Source organism: Microcaecilia unicolor, chromosome 7 (assembly GCF_901765095.1).
Source record: "Microcaecilia unicolor chromosome 7, aMicUni1.1, whole genome shotgun sequence".
Lineage (NCBI taxonomy): Eukaryota > Metazoa > Chordata > Amphibia > Gymnophiona > Siphonopidae > Microcaecilia > Microcaecilia unicolor.
Genome location: NC_044037.1, coordinates 92,738,184 through 92,757,647, shown reverse-complemented (window position 1 = coordinate 92,757,647; position 19,464 = coordinate 92,738,184). Strand labels below are relative to the sequence as shown.

The window sequence follows — 19,464 nt, the reverse complement described above, 5'->3', positions numbered from 1 at the left end:
CACACACCAGGAGCTGTCAGGATAACATCATCAAGTAGTGTATCTGCAGTCTCTCTGCTTGTTGTCTGAGAAAGGACTGTTTTACCCTTAAGACTGGCAGTGGTAAGTCTGACTAAAGTTTGACTCAGAAAACTTGGAAGGCTGCAAGTTTTACTTGGTGTGGGGAAGGGATCCTAACTTACTACTGTGGACCACGTTGTGCAGCAATCTAAGATTTAATGCTTGACATTGCTTTAAGTTTGAAGGATCTTATAATCTTGAAGGATTTACATTTTCATGTGGCTGTACAAACTGCATGATTTCCTGAGCTTTGTATCATTCATGGAATTTGAACCCCTAGTGCAGGTGACATTTTGGATATGATTTTTGAATTATTGTATAGGTCTTCATGGGTAATGTACAGAGAACTGAGTATCTCCCCACTTATAAAGTGCCAGGTGCATAGCAATGATGTAAGTGTGGGTGGGGGTGGAGGTTTAGTCTAAAGGGTGTCTGAGAACGTGGCATAGAAGGGAAGGGGATCTGAGATGATTGACCAGGGTGCAATGGAGGGTTCTCTCTCTTCCTTTCCATTTCCTCTTTCATTCTAGGACACTGGGAAATCAGTGCAGCAAACACTGTACTTAACCTCCAGCAGTGTTGCTATACTGCCTCTGATCCTATGGTTCAATTTATGTTCAGTTGACATGTTATGATACAGACATGCAACAGGAGAAGAAAGAGCTTTATTTCCTACCACCACAGGGCCAAGTCTTTCAGTATGAGCTGTGAGATCTCACTGCTTCAGAGAGAGCAAAATGTTTACTAAACTTAAATATATGTGATAGAACTAAAGAGAGTGATATGACCTTACTTTGTAAAATAGGAGTTTTTTGATCCTTTAGTGTGTGTGCATTTCTAACTTTGCAGGCTGTGTATGACCTGGAGGCATACAGTGGGGGAAATAAGTATTTGATCCCTTGCTGATTTTGTAAGTTTGCCCACTGACAAAGACATGAGCAGCCCATAATTGAAGGGTAGGTTATTGGTAACAGTGAGAGATAGCACATCACAAATTAAATCCGGAAAATCACATTGTGGAAAGTATATGAATTTATTTGCATTCTGCAGAGGGAAATAAGTATTTGATCCCTCTGGCAAACAAGACCTAATACTTGGTGGCAAAACCCTTGTTGGCAAGCACAGCGGTCAGACGTCTTCTGTAGTTGATGATGAGGTTTGCACACATGTCGGGAGGAATTTTGGTCCACTCCTCTTTGCAGATCATCTCTAAATCATTAAGAGTTCTGGGCTGTCGCTTGGCAACTCGCAGCTTCAGCTCCCTCCATAAATTTTCAATGGGATTAAGGTCTGGTGACTGGCTAGGCCACTCCATGACCCTAATGTGCTTCTTCCTGAGCCACTCCTTTGTTGCCTTGGCTGTATGTTTTGGGTCATTGTCGTGCTGGAAGACCCAGCCACGACCCATTTTTAAGGCCCTGGCGGAGGGAAGGAGGTTGTCAATCAGAATTGTACGGTACATGGCCCCATCCATTCTCCCATTGATGCGGTGAAGTAGTCCTGTGCCCTTAGCAGAGAAACACCCCCAAAACATAACATTTCCGCCTCCATGCTTGACAGTGGGGACGGTGTTCTTTGGGTCATAGGCAGCATTTCTCTTCCTCCAAACACGGCGAGTTGAGTTCATGCCAAAGAGCTCAATTTTTGTCTCATCTGACCACAGCACCTTCTCCCAATCACTCTCGGCATCATCCAGGTGTTCACTGGCAAACTTCAGACGGGCCGTCACATGTGCCTTCCGGAGCAGGGGGACCTTGCGGGCACTGCAGGATTGCAATCCGTTATGTCGTAATGTGTTACCAATGGTTTTCGTGGTGACAGTGGTCCCAGCTGCCTTGAGATCATTGACAAGTTCCCCCCTTGTAGTTGTAGGCTGATTTCTAACCTTCCTCATGATCAAGGATACCCCACGAGGTGAGATTTTGCGTGGAGCCCCAGATCTTTGTCGATTGACAGTCATTTTGTACTTCTTCCATTTTCTTACTATGGCACCAACAGTTGTCTCCTTCTCGCCCAGCGTCTTACTGATGGTTTTGTAGCCCATTCCAGCCTTGTGCAGGTGTATGATCTTGTCCCTGACATCCTTAGACAGCTCCTTGCTCTTGGCCATTTTGTAGAGGTTAGAGTCTGACTGATTCACTGAGTCTGTGGACAGGTGTCTTTCATACAGGTGACCATTGCCGACAGCTGTCTGTCATGCAGGTAACGAGTTGATTTGGAGCATCTACCTGGTCTGTAGGGGCCAGATCTCTTACTGGTTGGTGGGGGATCAAATACTTATTTCCCTCTGCAGAATGCAAATAAATTCATATACTTTCCACAATGTGATTTTCCGGATTTAATTTGTGATGTGCTATCTCTCACTGTTACCAATAACCTACCCTTCAATTATGGGCTGCTCATGTCTTTGTCAGTGGGCAAACTTACAAAATCAGCAAGGGATCAAATACTTATTTCCCCCACTGTATTTTCAAAGCACTTAGCCTTCCAAAGTTCCATAGAAACCTATGGAACTTTGGAAGGCTAAGTGCTTTGAAAATATGCCTCTTAGTTTCATTGCATTTAACACAGGAAACAGTGAAGGTGACTCAAAAGGAGGCCCGGACAATGCTGTAGAGTACAGATTTTATTGAACAATCTGCAGAATTGGCACGGCTGTGTTTCAGCCAGTGGGCCTTCCTCAGGAGTCTCTTAATGCTGTTAACGTAGCAAATGTCTCAACTCGGGCTAAGATTGGAGAAACAGGCTATGCCAGTAATGAGTCTAGTTACTAGTTAGTACCAGCAGTTTTTTCATCTTCCCACCAAGACTCACTACTGGCATAGCTTGTTTCTACAATCTTAGCCCAAGTTGAGACATTTGCTATGTTAACAGCATTAAGAGACTCCTGAGGCAGGTCCATTGGCTGAAACACGGCCGTGTCAAGTCTGTAGATTGTTCAATAAACTCTGTACTCAAGAGCATTGTCCAGTCCTCCTTTTGAGTCACCTTCGCTGTTCCCTGTGTGATTGTAAGCCTGTGAAGTTTTTTTTGTTGTTGTTCTGTGCATTCATTGATTGCATTTAAGTCACAGAAGAATTTGCCAAATGATATCTGTAATTCTGGGGAAGCAGAGAAGGTGCAAGCTGAACTATTTATTAGTCTCTCCTCTTTCCTCACAGGCTTCTGCATAGGTAAAAATCTCACTGTATATTATTCCTGGTGGTTTACACTCCAGACAATAATTCTTCACTCATCCAAGCAGAAGGACAAAAGCAATGTCTGATCAGGTAAAATATTTGCCTGTTGTGATTGCCACAAGTCATAAAAAGTTGCTTTAGATGATTTCAGCTTTTCCTAAATTATACACTAAAAACAGAATGTTGGGTGTCTGACTGCAGTACGGAGTGTTCATTTATCTCAAAGTATTGACTGACTAGCATGTTCACTTCTGTTTTTAAAGTCTTGTGCAGTGCTTGACAAAGGATACATAATGTATCAAATAAGGAGCAGAGAATTCTCATGAGCTTCATATTGTAAGTAAAGTTTTGACGAATCAGAGTATACAACCTGTGTTGTAATTTACGCGCCGATGCACAAAAGTCCCAGTAAAAAACACACAGGTTTTAGATCCCCAGTAAAAGTTAATGAGTTTGAAACAGCGAGCGATGCTCAAAGGAAATTTCATGCAAATGAGCTGCTTGCAATTACAGCAAGCAGCTCGGTAGGGAAAGCGCCAGCACATGCATAGAACAGCCATCAGCTAAGCAGCACATGTGTTGGACAGTCACTTGCTAAGTGTTGACACTATGCACATGTCCAGAACAGTGTGTGCTATAGACGCACCTCCACAGCGTTCCATTGCTACACACAGCTTTCATACACACATAGAAGCAATAAAACACCCGGGGTGTGAAAGTTTCTTTTTGTGGGATTCTTTGTTGGAAAGAAATTATACACAAAGAGTCAAAAATGTCTGTCTGGGAGCAAAATGACTGAAAATTTAATGGAACAGATTTTGACATAGAGGAGAAACTAAAAATGTGTCACACTGGATTGGATTTTCAGAGAAATAACCTCCCCACTTAAAAAAAAAAAATGCCTGATGTGTTTCTTTGGGAGAAACAGTTCATACCACTCCAGCCACTGTAGTACAGGTAAGAATGCCTTTCAAACAGCCCTCCCCTCTTCTTGCCTCTCCTGGTCACAGACACATATAGTGACTAACAGAGATGAAAGATACATACATACGTACACAGACACAAACACAAACACACATGAAACAGACACATGAAGAGGGGTTGGAAAGAATTCCATGCTTTCCCCACTCGCTACATCCCAGTTTCCTCTGTTGCTGAATGAAAAGGTAGGGAAATCATGTGGGCATGACCCATGGAATTCTTTATTACCATGCTTGTATGTATCTGGGTTATTTCTGTATTTATCTTTGACGTAGAGAGGAGAGGAGGGTTGCCAATTTTTTGAAAGACATAAACCTGCCTTGGTCCCGCCCCTCAAAATTTCCTTGCCTGCCCACCATGCCGACTGTTCAGTAGTGTCAGACTCTTTAGGATTATCTGGACTCATGAGCCCTTGGGCCATTACTGAGGAGCTGCAGCAGCAGGAAAACCACGCAAACAAGAGACAAGGCAGAACACAGACGAACTGGTAAAACCAGGACAGGAACCGCCGGGCAGAAGCTGCAGCGGAGGCGGAGAAAGCTGGGACAGGCAGGGCAGGAACAGCTAGGCTTCACCTGCGCTTGACCGCCGTTCCGCAGGGGTTGAGCCCCTGGGTGCAGGTGGTCGGCAGGACTAAGGGACAGAAGAAAGAACCAGAAATGCAGGGTCCAGCAGGCATCCAGGAAAACAGCCAAGTACTCCAGGAAACAAGCAGGGTCACAGGCGGGCAGCTACAGTAGAATACTCCAGGAAACAAGCAGGGTCAACGGCAGGCAGCAAACAGTAGAGTAGTCAAGTCCAAGCAGGGTCTAAGGCAGGCAGCAAACAGTAGAGTAGTCAGGTCCAAGCAAAGTCTAAGGCAGGCAGCAAACAGTAGGGTAGTCAGGCCCAAGCAAAGTCCAAGGCAGGCAGCAAACAGTAGAGCAGTCAGGTCCAAGCAAAGTCTAAGGTAGGCAGCAAACAATAGAATACTCCAGGAAACAAGCAGGGTCAAGCCGGAATAAAAAGTAAGCAGGGTAGCACTGCAACAAACACTCACCGACGAGAAACTCATCAGATGACCTCTGTTGCAAAGGCAAAACCTGAAAGTTCCCAGGTGCTTAATAAAGGAACTACAGATGAGGTCACCAGTAAGGGTGGGGCTTGGCAGCAACAACAGCAGCATCAGCAGCAACAGCAGAGCATGCCTTGGCTGGAACAGGATCCTGGAATGGACTATCCTGGACTGGAACGGATTTCAGGATTTTCCCAAAGGCTTCAGGATTTACAAACAGACTTGGCTTGGCTGGAGGGACCACAAAGCAAGTCCGACAAGGAATATAGTCACAATCGTGACAAGTAGACAGGCAAATACATCATGCATTGTTGAAATCATGCATATTTTTCTTCATGGATAGGTTGGAGCTATGGGACAATAAAGAAGCCCCAATTTCTGCTGCTTAAATGTTTTTCTATTACGTAGCTTCCCACTATTTCAGAACCTGTGCGTTAGTTGTGTTCATGAAGCAGCGGGTGGAGAAAGAGAACTGAAAACTGAGCTAAGACATTTTCTTGGCATCCAGTCCAGCTTCCCAATATTTTGTGTCTCCAGCAGCTGAATGTACACACTTTTCAGCTTCTGGTTCTGAGTGTTTTGCTCCTAGTCCGGTTAGTCAATTGTTCCCCAGTTGAGCTTTGCAGGTGGTTTGAGTCTTCAGAGTCATATCTGGAGGTCTTCAGATCCCTGGCTCTGGTGCCCCGTAAATTTACTTCTTCCCTCCCTTCACCTCTCCCCTGTTTCCTGTGGAGCTCTCCTTTTTCCAGCCAACAACCTTTAAAAAAAAAAAGAAAGAGATTTACTGGAGAGCATAGGACAGAGTATTAGTCTTGATCCTTTCTCATCTGGGGTAAGACTTGTGGAGACTGCGACTTGGGGGGAGCAGCTGGCAGTGGTAAGTCTGACTAAAGTTTGACTCAGAAAACTTGAAAGGCTGCAAGTTTTACTTGGTGTAGGGAAGGGATCCTGACTTACCACTGTGGACCACGTTGTGCTGTGCTTGTGACAGTTGGGGTGAATGTCAACTCCTGTGGAGGCAGTTAAGCAGTGTTACTGCTGTGGGATTGGCTAGCATCAGGGCAGTGTAGTGTGTGCAATCCAGGAATCCCATGGAATGCAGAGGAAATGGTCGATGGCAGCACATCTTCGGATTTGGTGCAGCATCTGAATATGCCAGGGACCTCTGACTTTCTGGCAGGACCAGTGTGCAGTTTGATACAGGAGAGCATGGGAACAGGCACCATTTTGTTGGGACTTACTGGCAGTGAGGAACATAATACAGGATAAAGCCTTGGTAATTATCAGAAAAATTCTCAACGATAGATCAACTAATTTAAGGGTACCTACCAACTTTTTGGCTCAACTTGTCTCCTTAGCTTTAACAAAGAATTATTTTTGCTTTGAAGGACATTTTTCTTTTTCAGCAAATCAAAGGAACGGGTATGGGTGCCTTTATGGTACCAGACAGCCAATTTTTATGTTGGCAATTTTTAAGCTAATTTTTTGGAGATCCTTTTCAGGAAGAAGTCAGATTCTGATGGAGATTTATTGTGATGTTTTTATGTTGGGCATCAGTAGTTTGGTTAGGCTTAATAAGTTTCATCAATAGATTAATACTAAAACCCAAATTTAAAATTCTCAATGTATTATGATGATCAGTATTCAGCATATACCAGAGAGGTAGCCACAGATGGGCCTACCCACTTTTTACTCAGGGCCCACCTAAAATTCTAAAACCCTTGTTAAGGCTGGTCAGGATCCTCAAGCCGCACCTGCTGCAGGGGTCCTCCGGCGACAAGAACAGCTGTGTATGCACTGCCGTTGCTCTGGCCTCCCTCTGCTGCACACACTCAGTTTTCGCGTATGCTCAAACACAGAGTATTCACAAGAGGAAACTGTTCTTATCGCCTGAGGACCTCTTAAGCTGTTAGGGCTTGGGGATCCCTACCAGTTCAGGTATTTAATGTTTTTTTTTGTTGGCTCCGAGGGGGGGGATGTAGAGACTACATGTGCCCACCCATTTGCCCAGTGGCCCACCCAAAATTTGAGGTCGTCTAGGCCTCTGGCATATACAACAGTTCATTTCCTACATTATGACAGTTGCTACACTAAAAGTAAAAAAAAAAAATCTCCCCTATTCACAGTTTTTGAGGCTTAGATGGCTATGCAGTGATATTGAAGAATTTGAAATACAAGCAACTGAAATATCCAGAGCGAGAGAGGATACCCTGAAAGATATGTCAAAGAAAGTTTAGTTAAGAAAAGACCATAAATTAGAAGATTTTCTCATGTAATAAGGTAAGAGTGAAGCCAAACCTCCTATTCACTTTACATTTTTCAGGGCTAATGAAAGATATTAGGAAAATACAGGTTAGGCATTTGCATATTCTGGAGGGACACGAGTGTTTTAAAGACAACAACTCATGGTAACCTATTCAAGGGATAAAAAAACCTTAATGATATTTCACTCCATCAGTATTACCAAGACCTAATCGTTTAATTGTTAATATCAAAGGTCATTGCAAATATGGCAAATGTTCCATTTGCATTAATTCATTATGCATACAAAAACTGGTAGGAATTATCCAAACCATCATTTTTCTAACTGCAACTCCACAAATGTATAGGTTTTGATTTATCCTTGTGAGTTGCTCTATGTTGGTAAAATTGTAAGAAAAATCTAAACAAAAATGTTAGAACACAAAAGCAATTTGAAAAGAAAAAATTCTACTGTGCCATTAGTAGATCATTGCCTAGCCCTGATCTGCATTTTTTGTATTTAAAATCATTTCATCATCGTGGAGAGGAGATTTGAATAGAAAATTATTGCAAGAAGAGAAATGTTGCATTTATGAACTAGATACACAAATACCAAATGGTTTAGTGAAATGGACTTAACTGTCTTTTTATGAAATCTGTGTTTACAGTGGGGCTCATTTGCAAAACAGAAAAATGTCCAAAAAATGGCGTAAAAGTGGCAGATGGACTTTTATTTCACAAAAACATCCAAATCATGTTTGACATTTTTCTATGCAGTTTGTCTAAATATGAAGATGGGGTGTAGGAGGTGTGTTTTGGGATGGACTAGGGCGGGCTTACGATTTGGATGTTTTTCTTTGATAATGGAACATTGTAAAAACATCCAGGGCAAACAATAGGATGGTTTTGACTAGACCCATTTCAAAAATGTGCCCAAACTGACCAGATAACCACTAGAGAGATAAAGGCATGACCTTTCTCCCCTTAATTACCAAGTGGTCAATGACCCCCCCTTCCCACCCCCGTAAGAAGTGAAAGTGAGTGCCATTTCTCTTAGAGCAGCAACCAGGTCCCTGGAGTAACCAAGTGGGTGGTGCAGTGCACTGTAGAGAAGGAGACCCAGGCCCATATCCCACTCTAATTGGTACATTTATGGTGGAAAGTGTGAACGCCCCAAAAACCACAAAATACCTACGGAGCTCGGGTGACACCTGCAGACATAAGGACTATTGTAATGGTGTACAGTTGGGTATAGTACTTTTTTTTTTTACTATTCCTGGAGGGCTCACCATATATAATATAAGGGGGCTATGCTGTGATGTGTACCTGGGACCTTTTATGTGAAGTTTATTGCAGTGCCTCCAGGGCTGCACCTTTGCTCTGCTGGGATATCTGTGTGGCCAGTCTAGTAAGAATGCTGGCCCTCAGACATCCCTGTAGCTTGTTTTTGTGCGTTTTTCCCTTGGACATTTTTTTGTTTGAAAATGGCCCTTAAAGAAAGGCACACTGAGCACAAAAACGTCTAAAATAAGTCAACTTTCAAACCAAAAACATAGACCTTTTTCTGGTTCGAAAATGATCATTTTTGGCACTGGATTTTTGGACTTTTTTTGTAAAACATCTAAAATCAGATTTGGACATCATATTGAAAATGCCCCTCTCTCTTTTTAAAAGACTCATCTATCATGATCTATTTGTTAAAATTAAAAAAGATCTTGAATGTGTATTTTAAGAACTCCTTGTCCTAGTTTGTATAATGAGTATTGAGAGTTAAAACTGCAACATTACTATAAAGCATTATGAAATCATTTTGCTCAAATCTTATAATTTATGCATATTTTTTGTTTTCTGAGCAATAGCTTTATTCTTAGCTTCTTTGTATATTTTTGGAAATTCTAATTTTGAAATCCTAAAAAAATCATTTCTATGTTCTGTGGTGATTAACTGATTTGTCATTTTAGGTCTATGCCGTTTTATATCTATCTATCTATCTATCTATCTATCTATCTATCTATCTATCTATCTATCTATCTATCTATCTATCTATATAAGGTGCAATCCGCTTAAGTGCAAGGGTCTGGGACCAAAGAAATGCATGCAGTTAACCGGAGTGTGCACTTAACTGTTGTGACCCAAAGAAGCTTGACATCTGATAAACATATGTACAGTACTGTTTATTATTATACTTACAGTATACAGTCTCCGTTAACTGACGTTAGGCTTACTTGAAGTAATCAGTTATAGTCCGCTGTACACTACTGGGTCTGTGAGTTCCATAGACTACATCTGCCAGACGGTAAAAACTGTCATAGCACTGACATCCAGTGGCCTCCAGATAGGCCCGCACGGTGTTGAGACTCTCCAGCACTCTTGCAAAAGTGACAGGAAGAGGTTGTTGAATTTCATCAGCATTTTCCTCACTGCTCATTTCATCATCTGTTTCATCATTAGCCGTTGTTGCCTGCGTGTAGGCGCATATCTCGACATCAGTGCTATCGTCAGCTTTTTGTAGATCATAATCAACAGTTAAGTGGCGATGAAACTCCTCTTCAGTAACACCAGCTGGGATGTCAATAACCTGTTCATCTGACACGTTTGTAACAGCTGCATCTGTTTCATCCCTCTCCACATCCTTAACAAAGCTTGCCCGCTTGTAGCAGTTCACAATGGTTGCCTGTGTAACATGATTCCAATCTTCTTTCTGCATATATAGGGAATCCAACAGTGATAGATTATGAGCCAGTTCAACAGCACGTTTATCCTTGCCAGTCTGGTCATCCATAACGCTCATCAGACGACGTAGCACAAGAGCCCGATGATGTTTTTTGAAATTGGCTATTATGCCCTGATCCATAGGTTGGATCAGAGAGGTAGTGTTTGGTGGCAGGAAGACCACCTTGATGTTAGACAGCCTGACATCATCACTGTGTGCAGCACAATTATCACAAAGCAACAAAATCTGATGCTTTTGTGCTCGCATTCTAGTGTCTAACTTCTTTAGCCACTGCTTCCAAATTTCCACAGTCATCCATGAATTTGCGTTAGCCTCGTATGACACAGGAAGTCGCTTAACTTTCTTGAAGCAACGGGGCTGTTTGCTCTTTCCAATGACAAGGGGTTCCAACTTCTCACTCCCATCCATATTGCAGCAAAGGAGGATCGTCAGTCGGTCCTTCGACGTTTTACCTCCAGTAGTTTTGGCATGTTTGAATGCAAGTGTTCCATCAGGAATCGCTTGCCAGTAGAGACCGTTTTTGAAAGCATTGAAAATGTCACGAGGTGCAAACTCGTTCAAGATGGTAGAAAGAGCTGAAACAACCCAATTTTCAGCACCAAAGTAATCAGCGTCTTGTTTCTCACCATGCTGTTTCTTGAATTTCATGTTGTTCCTCTCCTTCCATCTTTCCAACCATCCAACAGTGGCTTTGAATTCAGTTAGTCCAAGACTTTCAGCTAGCTGGTTAGCTTTCTCCATAAGCAGTGGACCACTGACAGGAAACTGTCTGCTCCTGACTCGAGAAAACCACCAAAGAAGAGCATCTTTTACCTCCTCAGCTTTTCTCGCCCGTTTTTGTTTCCGTTGTGGATTTGTATTGTTTTGCCAGTCTTCCAGAAGCTGGTCTTTCTGCTTCAAGACACGTGAAATTTGACTGGGATTGACACCATATTCTTTAGCAATAGATGCTTGACTTTTTGTTTTCCAATTTTTTAAGAACTTCTATTCGTTCAGCCAGTGTTAAAGTCTTACAGTTGCGCTGCGACGACGACCCCAGTATACACTCTAACAACATTCTTTCATTTATTCTGCCTGTGGCAGTTAAAGGGGCGGTAAATTTGAAAACTTGTTGGTTGTCACGCGCCAATCGGCTTCCATATTCCATGCGCGCGCTTATACGGAGTCTTTCCTGCAGAGGAGCGGTCTTAAACCATGCATATAAGCGAATCTTGCACTTATCAGTGGTGCGCTAAACTGAAGTTTGTCCCCATAGAAATTGATGGTGCCAAAAACTGGACCGAAGTATGGCATGCAGTTAAACAGAGCATGCGCTTATCCGACGTGCACTTAAATGGAGTGCACTGTGTATGTGTGTGTATATATATATATATATATATTTTTTTTTTTTTTTTAATGTGGTTAATTCCATGAGTGGGTATATGTATGTGGTATTTTATAGTTTATCACATTTTTTGGATAAAGCCAATGATTGACACGGTAGATCAATAGATAGTGTTAAGGTTTCAGACCGTAAATAGGCACGTTCTGGTTTTAGTTTTGCTGCCGGCCCCTTTCCCGGCTCATTGAGAAAAAGCCCCTTCTCCCAGATGCGGTAAAAACTGGCCCAGCGTGTGCCAAAAACATGCTCCCATATTACTGGAGGACACTTTTGGCAATGGCTTAATCTTTCATTGCTTCAGGTGCAAACTTTATTGTAAGTACTCTAGGACAGGGAAGTACCTACCTTATCTGAATGTAACTCATCTGAGCAACTACTGCGAAAATTGTGAGCTAAATTCAAATTTTAAAAAAGCTGCAGAGCCTAGTTGTGGGTATGCAGGCAGTACTCGTATTGAGGGGTCCTTTTACTAAGGTGCGCTGAAAAATGGCCTGTGGTAGTGTAGGCGCGTGTTTTGGTCATGCACAGATCTATTTTTCAGCGCACCTGGAAAAAATGCCTTTTTAAAATTTTTGCCGAAAATAGATGTGCGTCAAAATAAAAATTGGGGCACGTCCATTTTGGGTCTGAGACCTTACCGCCAGCCATTGACCTAGCAGTAAGGTCTCCACGTTAACCAGGTGGTAATGACCTATGCACGTCAAATGCCACTTTGCGATCATAGCAGACACATGCCAGAAAAAAAAATTATTTTTCGGACGCATGTATCGGACGTGCACCAAAAATGAAAGCGCCCCATGGTAGCCGGGTGGTAACTCCAAATTGATGCGCGTTGGGAGTGCGTAGATGCTTATGCGGCTTCTTAAAAGGGCCCCAAAATATCCAGGTCTTTGGCAGCTCCTCAGCAACTCCTGGCAGTTATCTGAGTTCTGGTGATATTCAATTCTGGTACCTGGATGACTACAGGGTATAGTTAGGACTCTACCCCAGCACTAACCAGATAGTGCCACAGTCCAGATATTTTTTTATTTTTGTTACATTTGTACCCCGTGCTTTCCCAGTCATGGCAGGCTCAATGCGGTGGGCAATGGAGGGTTAAGTGAAGCTCTAACTTGTTTAACCTCTCTTTAAAGGAAGGTATTCCATTCCCTTTATTGTTTTTGTTGCCCTTCTCCAGACCTTTTTTAGTTGCAGTATATCCGTTTTGAGATGGAGTGATAGAACTGCATACAGTATATAAGGTTCGGATGTTTTATACAGAGGCCTAATTATATTCTCATTTCTGTTTTTTTACCTCTGTTTGGAAAATTTCTAAACATTCTATTCTCTGTTTTAGTAGCCACAACACACTGGGCTGAGACTTTTAAGATATTGTCCACAATGACTATAAAATCTTTGTCTTGGGCAGTGACTTCTGCAATTTGTTCTTGTACTCAGGATTATTTTTTAGCACGTGCTAAAAACGCTAGCATGCCTTTATAAACAGGGCCCTAATTATTTTGATAAATTAAAAATAAATTTGTTTCAGTGCATTGTTTTTTTCCTTCTTGGTGTACACTGTCAATTCTATTCTGTTCTATTCTGTAATTTCTATTCCGCTTTTAACTTGCGATTCAAAGCAGATCACAAAAAGATGATTATACCCCAATCGGATAGAACAAACAATTTATTTTCTTAAAAACAAAAATGACACAGAAAACAAGTTTTTAAAGCCTTTTGAAAAAGACTGTAAGATGATATTAAACGAATTGACATTGGCAAACTATTCCATATTTTTGGGCCTTGAAAAGCAAAAGAATATTCTCAGGCAGATTTCAGTCTTACGTTTTTTATAAAAGGAATATCAAGAATCACATTTTTTTTTTAAACTTCTTAGATGTCCTCTAAGACCTGGAAGTTATATTAAATTTCCTACCATAGCAGAATTCATACCATATAAACTTTTATAGATCAAACAAGCTAAGAACATAAGAGTAGCCATACTGGGTCAGACCAATGGTCCATCTAGCCCAGTATCCTGTTTTCCAAATAGTGGCCAAGCCAGGTCACAAGTTCCTGGCAGAAACCCAAATCGTGGCAACATTCCATACTACAAATCCCAGGGCAAGCAGTTGCTTCCCCATGTCTGTCTCTGTAGCAGAGTATGGACTTTTCCTCCAGGAATTTGTCCAAACCTTTTTAAAACCCAGATACGCTAATCGCTGTTACCACATCCTCCGGCAGAGTTCCAGAGCTAACTATTGAATGAAAAAAATATTTCCTCCTACGTATTTGTTTTAAAGGTATTTTCATATAACTTCCTCAGGTGTCCCTAGTCTTTGTACTTTTGGAATGAGTACAAAATTGATTTACTTATACTCGTTCTACATCATGCAAGCTATCTTAAATTGAGTTTGAGAATCAGTTTTAGTCATGTAAATGTATCAAAAGTGGACTGACTGCAGTAAACTTACTCAATCCAAAGAATTTCAGTCTGATATCATGAATGTACAATTCTAGAAATGTATGATTTTTCCCTACTGGAGTATAAATGTGGGTGGGCTCATTGATGGTAGCAAATCCCTCCTTAAGAGAAATAGAATCAAGATTTTGTTATGATTTTTTGGGACATTGTTTCTGACATTCTAAGATTTTAGCCATATTCTGGGAATAGTATGACCTGTGTTGGTAAAAGTATGTCTGGGGTACGATATACCCCACATTACAGAGTTAGTCGCAAAATGATTCTCAGCTAATAAATTTTGCAATGATAAATACAGAAATGCCACGTCTTCCAGATCCAGGAGAGAAATTTTAGTTCAGTGGATTTCTGACAGCCCATTTACCATTTATTTCAGCCTCCCACTCCATCTATATTTTTTCCAGACCCCCAACTCCCTGCCTCCCTCCCTACACAGTCCCTGCTACAGTGCAGCAAGAGGAGGGCCTGTACAGCCATACATCAGTTTTCTTCCTGCTCCTCTGCCATCCCTGGCCTCACTGTTCCATTGAACCATGCGAGCCTCCATACAGCTGTACAGTTTAAAGAAACTGCTGGGGACCAAGGAAGTAGTGGAGGAAGCAGCCTGACCTGCGGCTGTGCAGCTCCACTGTGCTGGAATGGTAAGTGTTCTGGGAGGGAGAGAGGCAGCCGGAAAGTGATTATCTGTGCTACAAAAGCAGACTGCACAGAATTCTGCATTGCACAGTAGCAAAGAATTCCCCCAGGAGTAAGAATTGGGCAAAAAGTCTCCCTTTTGGAACTGGCTAACTTGGCAGCTCTACAAATATTTGTTGAAGATGTCTTTTGTTCTTTATCACTGACATCTTAAGGCACAGGATGTTCAGATGTCAGTCGGATACCATAAGTGATGGTTTCTATGGCCAAAAGCCTGTCTGGGGTACATTTGTACCCCATATGACAAGCTTAATTTTTTTTTCATATGGCAAGGATAAGATTAATATTGCTAAAATTACACGTTGTGGAACAAATATATTTTAGCCACATCGTGGGAGGGCAATTTTTAGATGACTGAATTTACATAAATTATTTAAAAAATTATCCTCCAAAACAAAAGAGGCACAGTACCTTCTTGTCTGTAGTCAAGTTTTAAAATTATACAGCTTAATGTAAACTTTTACAGAATAAATATTCAGCTGGCTGCAGTCAGCATTTTTTGGTGGCTGCCCCTGGTGTTATGCATGGATACTCGGTACCAGGCCATGTCTGGGCATTGGCATTGAATATCCAGGTTTATATGACTGGCTATCGCTTATTGCGTTAAGTGCGATATTCAGCACTTAATTGCCTATGTGAAACTGGATAAAGATAGAACTGAGTTTTATGCAGTCCAATTTGTCCAGTTAGCTTAGGTGGTTAAGTGCTGAATATTGGCACTTATCTGCATTTTATTTTTATTTTTGTTATATTTGTACCCCACGCTTTCCCACTCATGGCAGGCTCAATGCGGCTTACATGGGGCAATGGAGAGTTAAGTGACTTGCCCAGAGTCACAAGGAGCTGCCTGTGCCTGAAATGGGAATTGAACTCAGTTCCTCAGTTCCCCAGGACCAAAGTCCACCACTCTAACCACTAGGCCACTCCTCCACTCCTAAGTAAGAACATAAGTATTGCTATACTGGGATAGACCAAAGGTCTATCAAGCCCTGTATCCTGTTTCCAACAGTGGCCAATCCAAACCCCCAGAATGCCTACAAATCTATAGCTTCAGCGATTAGTGCTGATATTCAGTGGCACTAACTGGTTATGTGACACTGGATATCAGTGGATAGCCCCACAAAAGTGATTTAACAGGGCAGGAGCTTCTGCCCAGTTATATCACTTTGATTATCTACCCTTATTCTGTTCCTGGGGTCTTGGGTACTTCAATAATTTTCTGATGCCTTATTTAATGAAAAAAAAATCCAGTTGAATATACAGTGACAGGGCAGTTACTGTCTCAGATTCCAACAGCTCCAAAAATCTCATTTTATTTATTTATTTAGATTTTGCTTACACCTTTTCCAGTAGTAGCTCAAGATGAGTTACATTCAGGTACACTGGTACATAGATGATGCTACTCAGCAGAAAGTTGGAGGAGGCATGTCTAAAGTTCAGAGATGAGAAGAGAGCACTGCACATACTAATTGTTCTGAAGCAGTAACTTATTAGAAATGGCTGGTAGAAGCTATTGGTAAGGCTGGCCCAACCATTAGCCAATTACCTAGGGTGGTAGTTTCATTAAAGCAGCTGCATGTAAGGAAAAAAAAAGGTCCCTGGCTGCCACACAAACTCAAAAGAACCATCAGCACATACTTTAACCTGCATTTTATAGGATTTTTGTGTGATGATCGTGATAGTTGGGTTTAATTATCAAAACCTTGAGAAGTTACAGGCTAAGGGTCTGAAAGTTACTTGAGGAGGAGAGATGTATAAAGCTGTTCATCTAGAATGTCCAGTATCCGCTTCAGCTAATAAGAAAAGACATGCTGTTGTACAAGATATTTCTGATGTTTACTACTGACAGGCATGATTGCCTCTGTTTTCCTTGACATAGTATAATCTTTCTGAAACAATACAACTACCATATGCAAACTTACATCAAGGCAGTTAATTATCCATCTATATCTCAGAAGATAAGCTTTACTTAGGGGTTCATTTACTAAGGTGTTCTAATGGATTTAGGGCATGTTAAGTGCCATGTAGCGCATAGGTATACAATGGGTTGTGCAGTATTTAGCACATGCTAATCATTAGCACACCTTAGGAAAAGGACCTCTTAAATTGGTTTAAAGCATAATATAGACAATCAAAATGAACTAGCAAATGCATGAAATTCCTGGAATAAATGATTCATTTTATAATCCTGTATATATTAGATTTCTACTGAATAGCATATTTTACTATTTGGCCACTTATGAATAATGAAAAATATTATTCAGCCAAATACAAATAAAGGGCATTGAACTTTAAAATAAACAATAAAAGACACTTAGTAAATTCAGAGATCAAGTGTTTAGTAGGATTTAGCACAGTAGAGCCCCGGATTATTCATATTTGAATTAAAATCACTATTCAGCTAAATACAAATAATGTATTTGGGGCACTATTCAGGGCCAGATTGAATCAAATACAAATATTTGGTACAACCATAATATATATATAAAATAGGAAAAAAGACCTTTCTATTTAATTTTGAGGTTAAACAGAATGCACTTCTTCAAGTCCAAACCTCTTCCAGTAGTAAGCAGAATGTATTTCAATTCCAAAAAGCTTCATAATTTAATGAAGCTTGAATTTCGGGGGCTACCACATATCTACTACTACTACTGCCTATCTTTTCTATAGCTCTACTAGAGGTATGCAGCGCTGTACATATTAAATGTAGGTACTTTCTCTGCTCCTAGTGGGCTTACAATCTATGGTATTTTTTGTACCTGTGGCAATGGAAGGTTAAGTGACTTGCCCAGGGTTACATGGGTCCCTGTGCCTCATGTGAGATTTAAGAGAGTAATTTTATAACAGGTTTCCTAGGTATGAAGTCCAAGTTGGCACCTATTTAGGGATATTTTATCAAGATAACATGAGCATCTATGTTTCTTTATAAAATAGTCTAACAAAACCTGCAACAGTTGCAGGTAGATGCACCCTCATGCATGACACCTGCTTACAAGCTGGTATAAATTCATGCACATTATTTAATGTTTATTATAAGAACTTGATATACCTTCTTATATGGAAAGCAGGTCAAGGCGGATTACAAATGCAAAATGTATGAAAAAGAGACGGAAAGATATACCATAAATCAGAACAGGATAGGGACAATCAATCATACAAGTAAGGGACAATAGAAGGAGGGGTAGGGCTTTGTCAATTTAGCTAGAAATGCAGCAGGTGAACAGGGATCTTGAGCATTTGCACAGAATTTTGATTCAAAGAAATAGGGTTTTAACAGTGTTTTAAATTTAGGAAAGGATTGTTCTTCTTAAATAACAGCTCATTCCATAAATTAGGTGCAAGAAAGAAAATGCTGTATGTCTGATTGATTCAAAACATGCAAACCGTGATGAGGGCAGATCCAAATGATGGGCATCTAATGAAAGAAGGGAACAAGTGGGTGTGTAAAAAATAGTACGTGAAGATAAATAAAGGGGGGTTCCTAGATAAGCCTTATGGTTCAAACAAAGGAGTTTAAACCTAATACAGACAGGTACCTACAATCAATGTAATCTAAACAAGAATGGAGAAAGCAACCAAATTGTTGTGCATGACAGAACAAGGGTGCTGCAATGTTTTGCAAAGTTTGTAAATGCTTGAGGTGACATTGGGCCATTCCAGCATACACAGAATTACAATAATCAAGACCCAAGTACCTATTTGCAACTCTGCTTTTGCTCCGTCCACACTCCTCCCCGAACCACAGCTACATTTGAGTCTCATTAAAGTAGGCACAAACATTTTTCATACCTACTTTCTATGCACATAATTCTCAGGGTAATTTTATTAAAAACACTTTTTGCGGTAAACATGGTTTACCTGTTAAAATGTTCTAAAATGACACCTTAAAAGCACACGTCAACCTAAAATCTTGCAAATAGGCAGTTGATGCACTCTGCTATGTGACAGTATACAGAGAGAACAGCAAGGATGAATTTAAATATATAAGTGATAATCTGAACAAAAAATACTTGTCTCATTTTTATAAACAGGCATCTAAGGTCGTTGAAGGTTTTGAAAAAGAGAATCCTGACATCTTGGAGACTGCAGCACAAGGTAATTTTGTTTGTTAAGGTGCAGAGTGTCTACAGTGTCTCTCTTGGATTTGAGTGGGAGGGATCTTTGAGCTTTTATTTACTGTACTTTGGAAGTTATGATTGTTTGCATGTTGGTGCTGAATGGACCTCAGAATTTCAGAATCCTCGCATTAGTGGTATGGGAAACAGTAGACATGGCCCCAAGGTATGAGATAAATGTAACGGAAACTGCAGAAAGACTCCTGAAGAAATTGCAGAGTCATGGAATCGGAGGTAGGGTATTATTATGGATTAAGAACTGGTTGAAAGATAGGAAGCAGAGAGTAGGATTGCGTGGCCAGTATTCTCAGTGGAGGAGGGTAGTTAGTGGGGTCCCGCAGGGGTCTGTGCTGGGTCCGTTGCTTTTTAATGTATTTATAAATGACCTAGAGATGGGAATAACTAGTGAGGTAATTAAATTCGCCGATGACACAAAATTATTCAGGGTCGTCAAGTCGCAGGAGGAATGTGAACGATTACAGGAGGACCTTGCGAGACTGGGAGAATGGGCGTGCAAGTGGCAGATGAAGTTCAATGTTGACAAGTGCAAAGTGATGCATGT

The 19,464-nt window shown here is 41.1% G+C and overlaps 1 protein-coding gene across 1 annotated transcript in view; it reads left to right on the top strand.

The window, feature by feature from the left end:
- Window positions 1–19,464, top strand: part of LOC115474279 (zinc finger protein 79-like) — a 136,368-nt gene that overhangs the window by 36,610 nt on the left and 80,294 nt on the right. The window contains exons 4-5 of the mRNA XM_030209677.1: window positions 3,222–3,329; window positions 18,819–18,882. Of these exons, the coding sequence (XP_030065537.1) occupies window positions 3,318–3,329; window positions 18,819–18,882 (76 nt within the window). The 5' untranslated portion in view covers window positions 3,222–3,317. The remainder of the gene's footprint in view (window positions 1–3,221; window positions 3,330–18,818; window positions 18,883–19,464) is intronic.